The sequence below is a fragment of the Pleurodeles waltl genome, chromosome 12 (assembly GCF_031143425.1).
Source record: "Pleurodeles waltl isolate 20211129_DDA chromosome 12, aPleWal1.hap1.20221129, whole genome shotgun sequence".
In the NCBI taxonomy this organism is placed as follows: Eukaryota; Metazoa; Chordata; class Amphibia; order Caudata; family Salamandridae; genus Pleurodeles; species Pleurodeles waltl.
In genome coordinates, this window is record NC_090451.1 from 712,811,077 (window position 1) to 712,821,341 (window position 10,265).

General features: G+C 43.4%; 1 protein-coding gene across 1 annotated transcript; it reads right to left on the minus strand.

Moving 5' to 3' along the window:
* Nucleotides 1-1,747: 1,747 nt before the first annotated feature.
* LOC138267293 (olfactory receptor 1468-like) lies at nt 1,748-2,689 on the minus strand. Its single transcript, XM_069216147.1, has one exon. The coding sequence runs from the start codon at nt 2,687-2,689 to the stop codon at nt 1,748-1,750; it is 942 nt and encodes a 313-aa protein (XP_069072248.1).
* Nucleotides 2,690-10,265: the final 7,576 nt, after the last annotated feature.

Sequence of the window (10,265 nt, forward strand, 5' to 3'; positions counted from 1 at the left end):
GAACATTTTACCTAAAGGGTGCATTCAATTAGGTTATTTTTTTCAACAGGAAGTACCTTAGAGACTTGGATGCTGCAGTTTGCAAGGTGTTGTTTGTTCTCCATGCCTCTTTCTTTGCTGGTCATGTGGCAGACACCATTTTTTGAGTCACTCTGTGTGTTTAGTGTCCAGTTTATCTTTGTTTCTTGTGCCTCCTCCTTTAGTGGCCATGTGGTGGGTGAGCAAGCTTTACCTTTAACATATATTTTCTAGGAACATTGAGAGAAGAAGCCCATGTCAATTGTGTTCATTTTTTCATTTGTTCCTTATTCAGTTTCCCTGCACCCCTGTGCACTCCTGCAAGAGCCCCATGGACCCCGTATGGACATCAGCAATTATTTAATGTATTTAGGTGATTTTCCCTGAACCCTTTGCCTCCCACAGGAGTCCCATGGACCTTGGATGGACAGTAACAACTATTTAATGTATTTATTTGATTTTCCCTCAACCCTTTGCTTCCCTCAGGAGTCCCATGGACTTTGGATGGGCAGTAACAATTATTTAATGTATTCATTCATGTTTGCCTGAACCATCTGCCACCACAGGCCTCTCACAGGAGTCCCAGGGGCCCCGTATGGGCACCAGAAATAATTTAATTTATTTGTTCAGTTTTCCCCAGAGCACACAACCACCCACAGGAGTACCAGGAGCCACCATGTTGTCCTTTTCTTTATGCTTCCTTCTTTGCCGACCACCATTTTGTGGAGCCAGCAAGTTCGTGTTGTTGGGCATTTCGTCTTTGTTTTCCATTTCTCCTTTTTCAGTGCCCATGTGGTGAAGGAGCTAACTACCACCATTTTGTGTTTCCTTCATAGTTTGAGTTACCCTTCTCCTATAACATAACATATTAAACTCCTTTTCTCCACTCACATGTTTTTCCTGGGATGTTTTCCTTTTTTCTTCTATGTTTCATTGTTAATTAATTCTAAATAATCTGACCCCATCCTAACTCCCCTTCCAGCCAAAGGGAAACTAAGCCACTTTTAATAAATGAACATTTCGGATAAAAATAGCTAGCCAGACCTCTTGTGCAATACTTCTGGAACTGATTGACCGGGCAACATGACTTCCTTGCAAAAGGCCCACCGACTAAGACGTGTATGACAGAAACAGTGTAGCAACATGTGGCAGGAATAACTACTGAATGATAAGTGAATGAGAAATTGAATATAACTATTGTATGTTATAATATATTGACTAGATATAAACTGTACTTTACAGTGGTCACAGAAAAAGATTAATAAAACATGTTCCCGAGGTAGAGACTATCACAAGGGAATCAAAGAGTTAACGTCAGCAAGAAGTAGCTAAAGATGGAAATTTGCACTTGAAGGCGTAAGTTATTGCTATTTGGCAGCATAACTTTGAAAGTAAAAATGTATATCAAGATAGTTAGAAAAATTATAAGGTAAAAAGTCAAGAATATTTAGGTGTGTAATACAATATTCCACATGTGAAATGCTGTGGCACTTGAAAAGGCTTAAACTAAGGTAAATAAAAGAACTCAAAACAAATATATGAATAAGTAGCGACATTATATCCCAAGTAACAGCTTTTTCTTTGAAGCAGAGTTTGCTTGCATGCCGTAGTCAGGTGTCTCCAACAAGTAGCTCTCGAGCTGTGTGAAGCCCAGCCTACAAAAACTGAAAAGTGTATATTTAAAACAAATATGTAAACATGTCTAATGTCGTCCGTAGCTCTGCATAAATTAAGGTATCTTGTGTAGTGCCTTCATCCAGGTCTCTCTTATTTCCTTGTTCCGCAATGTGTATATGATGGGATTGAGCAGTGGTGTTGCAACCGAATAGAGGAGGGACAAGGCATTGCTTAACGTAAGGGAGCTTTCCGTTTTTGTGGTAGCATAGATTGCAATAAGTGGGCCAAAATATGTACTGACCACAGCAAGGTGGGAGCTGCAAGTGGAGAATGCTTTGTGTCTCCCAGTGGCTGATGGGATTTTCAAGATGGCCGACATGATGTAAACATAGGACAAGGTGATTAGCAGGAAAGGAATTGATAAAATTAGAAAAGACATGATAAAAACGTACACCTCAATGTAAGAGGTTTCTGAACAGGCTGTTTTCAGAAGAGGAGCAAATTCACAAAAAAAGTGGTCTATCACTTTTTCACCTGAGAATTGTAATCTTTGCAGTAGGATTACTGTAACAAAGGGTGGTGTAAATCCCCCAACCCAAGTACCGACAAGTAGCTTAACACAAATTGCCCGGTCCATAAGAGTGCTATAATGCAGGGGAAAGCATATGGCAGTGTACCTGTCGTAAGCCATGACCATTAGAAGGAAGCATTCCGTAGTCGCCAAGGAAACAAAGAAATAGAACTGCGTGAGGCAACCAGCGTAGGAAATTGAGCTGCTGTCTGTCAGTAAACCAGAGAGCAGGCTGGGAGCTGTGCATGTGGAGTAGCAGACTTCAAGGAAAGAGAAATTGCCCAGAAAAAAGAACATGGGGGAGTGGAGGCGTTCACTAACGGATACCGTGACAACAATGATGCTATTACCAATGACAGTTAACACATAGATGGTGACGAACAGCAGGAAGGGGAGGGGCCTCAGCTCTTGAATGACGTGGAGTCCCAGAAGAAGGAATTCATTGGCACTTGTAACATTTTCTGAACACATTGTAGGAGCCATGATTAGCTTCTGCGAAACCAAGATGTTAAATTTAAAACAATTGAATTCATGAATTAATAATACAAATAAAGGCATTGTCTTTTTTTGCTAAAGAAAGTATATGGAGGCAGGAAATTATAAATGACCCAGGGCTTTCATTACCACACTCTCTGATCTTTAGTAATACATTTTGGTGACAATTGAATTAAATGTATTGATAATGGTGGAATTCAATTTGCATCACATTTTGTAAAATGGATCATGATCAGTGATTATTTCAGTCTAACTCAGGTTAAACCAACAGGAGTGCTGAGTCTTCTGGGCCTGTATTATTGATAGGAAGCACTGTCCCCCTTTACATTAGAACAGACCTTTAAGCAGCCGTGCAGTGCACACACAGGAACGGAACACCCTATCTGCCGACAGAGCAGCTGCAAACCAGTGCTTGCCAATGCATTCAGTGAAAAATGGATCGGCTATATGCAAACTGCTCCGTCTTTCATAGTGCAGGAGTGAGGCAGTGTGCAGCCTGCTCTTTAAAGAGGAAAGAAAGGTACCTTTGAGTCACTGCACCTGCATTTAGGGGATGTCTAGGGTGTTCATGGTAACCCTTTTGCCCCTCCAGAGATCTGGCTTAAGGAGGCACACTGACAGGTAGTCACTGTGCCCATGTTCATAATGCAGCGTGCGTGCGGAGGCAAAATGTTTCCCTAATTTGCATGGGGCCACACCTACATGAGGGAATACCATTTGAAGATAGCGTTCATGCTATATGTGGGCTAATGCTATCATTATAACACACAGGACTGCACAAGAATCCGTGGTCCCTTTTGTAATACCATAGTGCCCTAGGATGCACAAAGTGGGTGCACACTCCTGTTGCACCCCCTGGGACCATGAGTCTTACAACCCTTGATTTGCACAGTAATTAGAGGCAAATGTACATTTATCGAAGCAAGAGCAGGGCTTGGTCCGTGCCAACGCAGATGGCAGATATCAGCAAACACTTGGTGTGAGGGGCAGAGTATGGCAGAGTAAACAACAATGATTTTACAAGACTAGAAGAGACTTACTTGTACTCTGTGTGTACCAAACTTTCCAATAAATTCTAGTGGGATACCTGCTGATTTTATGCCTGAGGTCAGCTGAATTGGACCACGAGCAGTAGATGTGTTAAATTGTGCTGCATTTCTCTGCCTCAGGGACCTTTCGTAGAACAGCTGTCAGGGCCAGTGGTGTGTGCACAGCCAATATTCTGCAATGTCTGCAGTAGTCCATGCTAAAACACATCAGGTGGCACATTCAGTTCAGTGCAGTCTGTGCAGACACACATAATATTATTTCAGTGCCTCTCTGCCACATCAACATTTCTAAATGACTGAGCAATTAAATGTGTACATGTCCAGATAGAACCAATGAGAGCCAGGGAAGAATCGCAAGGCAAGTAAAGCTGTAATAGGTAATCAATGCACAGGCAGTGTAAAATTCCAGTAATGTTTCACTCAGTCCTCAACTTAATCTTTGTAGTCAGGATGCTGTATAACTCCAGTGTTGCATACATCCTGATAAAACTACCTGCAGTGATGTGAGCAGGAGGGGCATCTCCTGCACTCTATTTCAAATGCAGACGCTTCCATATGCAAAATGTTCTTACTTTTCTGAACCACCTACAAACCCTTTTAGGACCATTTGAACCATGGCTCTCAAGAATACAGCAATACGCAGTCACAATAGTAGAGGAACAAATGAGAGTGCACATACCCTTAGCTTTGCTCTTGGTTTACTAAATGAAATGTTCAGATCCTTTGTGATGATAGTGCATGAATGCATGCTTCTCACTATACCTGCAAAATCTTGAATTTTCAGCAGTGTTTGATATTTCAGTAATCATTAGCGCTTCTTATGTTCAGCACTTTCTCTTTACAAATGGTCTTCATTGACACTTTCTTGTAATGGTGTCACTCTGCCTGACCAACAAACACTATCTTGAAGAAATGAACAAATTGAGATCCAAAAACATCTCCCTGACCTGCAGTATAGTCCGAGCCTTCATCCAGATCAATACACCTCCCTGACCTGCAGCATACCTCCAAGCTTCAGCCATATGTATACACACCCCTGACCTGCAGCACACCTCAATGGTCCATCCTGGTCTATGCACATCCACCTGACCTGCGGTGTACCTCCAGGCTGCATCCAGACCTATGCACATCTCCTGACCTTTTGCATACAGCTATGCTCCATCCAGATCTATGCACATCCACCTGACCTGCAGCTTACCTCCAGATTCCATCCAGATGTATTTGCGGATACATCTGTGCTCCATCCAGATCTATGCACATCACCCTGACCTGTGGCATACCTCCAGGCTCCATCCAGATCTATTCACATCCACTTGATCTGCAACGTACCTCCACACTCCATCCAGATGTTTACACACCCCCTGACCTGCGTCATACCTCTACGCTCTATCCCGATCTATGCACATACACCTGACCTGCGGTGTACCTCCAGGCTCTCATACAGATCTTTGCACATCCACCTGACGTGCAGCGTACCTCCAGATTCTACCCAGGTGGCATTTGTGGCATACCGGTATGTTCCATCCAGATCTATGCACATCACCCTAACCTGTGGCATACCTCTAGGCTCCGTCCACATCTATGTACATCCCCTTACCCCAAGCATACCTCTAGTCTCTATCCAGATACATGCAGATCCGCCCAACCTGTGGCATACCTCTAGGCTCCATCCTGATCTATGCACATCCACTGACCTGCAGTGTTCCCTCAGGTTCCATTCAGATGTATACAACCCCCCCACATGCGGTGTACCTCCAGACTCCTTCCAGATGTATGTACTCCCCTGACCAGCAAAACACCTCTATGCTCCATCCAGAGCTATACCCAGCCCCGTGACCTGTGGCATACCTCGAGGCTCAATCCAGATCTATGCACATCCCCCAACCTGTGGCGTACCTCCAGGCTCCATCCAGATCTATGCACATCCCCTGACCCTTGGCATGCCTATAGCCTCCATCCAGATTTATGCACATCAACTTGATCTGCAGTGTACCTCCGGATCCCATCCAGATGTATGTGCATCTCCGACTTGCGGCATACCTCTGGGCCCCATTCAAATCTATGCACATCCACCTGACCTATGGAGTACATCTAGGCTCTATCCAGATTTCACACACCCCAGCCTGCAGCATATCTCAATGCTCCATCCAGATCTATGCACATCTTCTGATCTGCAGCATATCTCTAGGATCCTTCAAGAACTATGCACAACCCCGACCTGCAGCATAACTCTAGGCTCTATTCATATCTGTGCATATGCACCTGACCTGTGGTGTACCTCAAGTATCCATTGGGTAGCCACACATCCTGAACCATTACGTGGAACCTTTTGGTAAATGCCTGATTGCCGTGAGCATCAGTATCCCCCTATGTACACAAGACATGTACGACATAGTTCTCCTCTCCATCACTCAAGCCTGGATGTCAAAGACAAAATTTAAGCTGGACCCCCAAATCAAAGCTTGTCTTCAACATCAAGGGAAAGGAAAATTGAACCAAGTACAAAAGTGCCTCATGGCAGACAACACTGATAGACTCACCCGTCACCTCGAAACAACATGTCTTCGATTTAATCATCATCCACAACTCCAAACATTGCATCACTAAGAAGGCTCAGTCATCATGGCACCTGTTGTCACTGCACGCAGAATCATTTCATGCACCCTGAAGCATGAATTCAGAATTACCATTAATGGCATTGGTCTCACCTACCTGGACAATCCCACATCCCCGTTCACTAGCATCCTATCCCCTCGACCTGTCGTCTCTGAAGTGCGTCATCCACACAGGTCTCTAACTTAACAATGAAGTGTGAAGGTGGGACAGGAACATGCCCAAGCTTCACAGACTTATCTGCCAACACTTGCCTGACCATATCACTGGAATGATCATCATCACTGGAGAACTTTCCACCTCCCTTGTCCATCTTGTCCCAAAGCCACTTGAAAAGGGTAACTCTTTCCCTACCAATGCCTGGATCTACCTTTTAAACAGACCTTTGGAGATGTCTCCCACACTTACCTGAAAAGCTGCATTCCTTGCACCGCACCTATAGCTGTCCTCCTCAAAGCAATGCCCAGCAGTATCCTCTCCCTCAGTGACCTGCAAAGGAGATAAGCAAAGACTAAAGAGAAAAGTTGATCAGTACCTTATACTGAGCAACAATGCAGCATCCAATAGAGGAAATTAACCAATAATTTCAAAAGACTCACCAAGCTCAAAAATAATACATTAGCTTCCATTACAAGCAAGAGAGCTTGAAGTCATGCTTATTGCAATCACATGGAAAATCAACATGGGAACATTTGTGACACCTGTTTATGTTCACCCAGTGTCCTCACCTCCCTCTACACTTGCCAGAGGTGTTTGCAGAGCCCTCTGAGCAGTAACACCTCACCCATAAATAACAACATCCACTGCACTCAACATTCTAGTGCCATCTGCAGAGAATCCATTACAGCTCTCCCCATCCTCCTTAATCTTGTACAGGGCCCCATTAGTTTGCAGATAGTCTGTGAGTACCCCTTAGGTCCAATGCCTCTTCGCACAGTGTCCCTGCTCCTCCTTTTACCCTTCAGACAGACCTACAGTGTCTCTGCTGCTGGAGACTCGTGACCCATGAACATAGGTGTTGCTGGTCCAGCTCATTCCCTACCCTTCCTATCTCTTTATCTTACTTTTATTGATGCATTTCCCCTAGTCCCTGTTATCCCTATCTTTCTCTTCCTTCTTCTTCTTTCTCCATTTTCTGTCTCTTTTTTCCCTCCTACTCAGGGTCTAGGCTTGATGATGAATATTAAGTTCTGGTACTCAGATTGAATACCGATGCCCACCCCCAGCAACTACTGGTGCAAATTAAGTAGTGCAATGAAGCATCTCCAGAGGAGATGGACTGTTTATTCTGGCCCAGATTTATTACCATTTTGCATCGTTGTTGCACCACTTTGCTGCAACAATGACACAAAATGTTAGTCAAGATTTGCAAAACCACACAAAACTTAATTTCATTTCCTTCCATCATATCTCCCCAAAAAAGTAAGGGAAGGGAGCACCTAACACTGGCTTGTGTTACCTTGCATAGGGAAGCATTACATGGGTGGAGCATAGGCATTACCATGCAGCCACCCATGGACTTTAGAGCAAAGCCAGATTTACTAAAGTCAACAAATATGAGTTTGTGCCACAATGATGCACCTGCCAAAGACATAGTTGGATGATGGTGCAAGGGTGCCCACACTGGCACTAGGAAGCTACAAGTATGCCAGCTCAAGGCAAGAGTAGAAGTGTGCCTTCTCTTAGGAAATATGGTACACTTCTGCTCGCCCTTTCACCAAATGCAGGGCAGCAACTTCTCTTGCTGCTTTGAAAAGCTTGAAAGATTCGTAAATCTGGGCCTCAGTGCAATTTTCGAAGTGTTGGTTGAGCCCTGTTAATATGCTCTAAACTTTGAAATCAGGAGGGCCGCTTCCCAGGATAAAATGTAATCTTTAGAAGCCCCTAAAACACTTGACGGAAGAACACACAGAAGTGATGCAGCAAATGTAATTATCCGAGTATCCAACCCTTACTAAAATAAAGTCCTCTGAGCTGCCTTATTTGAATCAAATATTGGCCTTTTCCTCTGTCAACAGGACACGTGAGCGTGCTTCTTCTTCTTGACTTCCCGTATTCCATCTTCTCCCCCAAAGGTTGTTAAAGGTTACACAAGGAGCTAAAGTTGGGGAGTAAAAAGTAAGTAAGGTGGGGAGGGTAGCAACTGTGGTTAGGAAAGGAAAACAGAAGAAACAGAAGAAAACGAGACAAGCAACATCCATATGAACAGCAGTGAGTGCTACCTTCAGTGGCGTCTGTCAAACACACCTCACCTTGGGAGCCACTCTGAAAAAGGATGGAGTTGGTAAACATTCCCCCATGTTACTCATCCAATCAACCCAGTAGTTCACTAGCCTCACACTTGTTCCAGTAACAATGTACAAACATTAAAAACAATAAACAATTGTGAGTCCTTATGCTGAGAGTGGGAGTGAAATAACTTTATTTAGCTTCAAATATTCATACCAAGTGATAGTCATAAAGCACGTCAGTAAATCTGGCAGATCATTCAGCAGAAGTTTATTGTGACTATTAACTGACGGCTGGATAAGATAGTTTAAATAAAGAAAAAATAAGATAAGGGGTGAGGAATAACCGAGGATAGAATGTCATGATGGCTGTGACTTCAGCAGGCACCAAATATCTCCTATTTAGGGGCTACATATTTCAAGTTGACCATTGGATAGGCACAGTTGCATGCTTCATGGGGAGGTGTGGGTCAGCTATGAATCTACAGCCAGCATCTAAACCTTAGGTCATGCTTCTCATGGAATGAATAAGGAAGTATCTCCCCCCTCTTGCCACGCTCTCTTCCTACTAAAGGAGATGTGAAGAAGTGAAGGCTCCTAGCAGTAGTCTTGTTTGAGTATGTGAGTGAGATGTTCCATGGTCTCCTGGTGTACACATCCCTCACATCAAGGCACAACTACATAAAATCAAGCATTGCATTTATGCAAAGCCATAAAGCTGTGTTCGCATTGTGCAGCAGGGAAACCACAGTGTAAGATGTTCACCAATCCAACATAAGAGTATTCTTCTAATAAGATTCAGGACTGAAATTAAGACTTCAGATTCTAAAACCTGTGTATTCGCTATCCTATATTTAAAGAAAAACAAATTCAAACCAATTCAAATGGTTTAGATCAAGATTTCCAACCCTATTCTTGGTCCACATTCAAATCCAGGCAAAGATTCACGGTGAATGTTGTTGGCGATGCCCTTGGAGCTGTCAGCAGAGCACACAAGGACAGGGGACATGGTGCTGTTACAGAACCCACCTTCCATTCAGGAAGTGTCTTGCTTGTCAAGTGATGTGAGGTAAATGTGGCAATCTCTCCTGATAGCTGCTTGGTGAACAGGTAATCTGGAAGTACCTCTTATACCCTGTGGGTCACCTTTGGGATATTCGTGCCCCAAGGGATATCATTTCATCTTCTTCAGGAAATGAGTTGCCCAGGGACTTCTACTCTACCTACCAAAGCACTTGTGTCTGTGTCTCAAATTGTTTTAGTAACTTAAATGACATTTCACAGCCTAGTAGTTCTGTGCTAAAGAAATAGAAAATGCAATGGCAAAGCCAGCCAAGAGATGATTTGAAAATGTGTTAGAAGATTGCCTCTCTACTCTAATCTATAAAGTGTCTGCTTCCTTTTTTTCTATTCAGAGTTTCACATAAAATAATTCATTTTTTATGATTTAACTCATGAAAGATAGTGGTCCGGGCTGTGATTTTATCACAGCTTGACTACTGTAACTCCCTTTATCTCGGTCTTTGCACTTCTCTAAATTTACTTAGGATCCAATATGTAGTTCACAGCAGATTTTCATTCTCCCCAATATTCATGGTTTTCTCCTTTAATCGCAGCATTTCACTGGGTACCTGTCACCAAGCGCACCATCTTCAGGAGTCTTTTTCTTGTCCA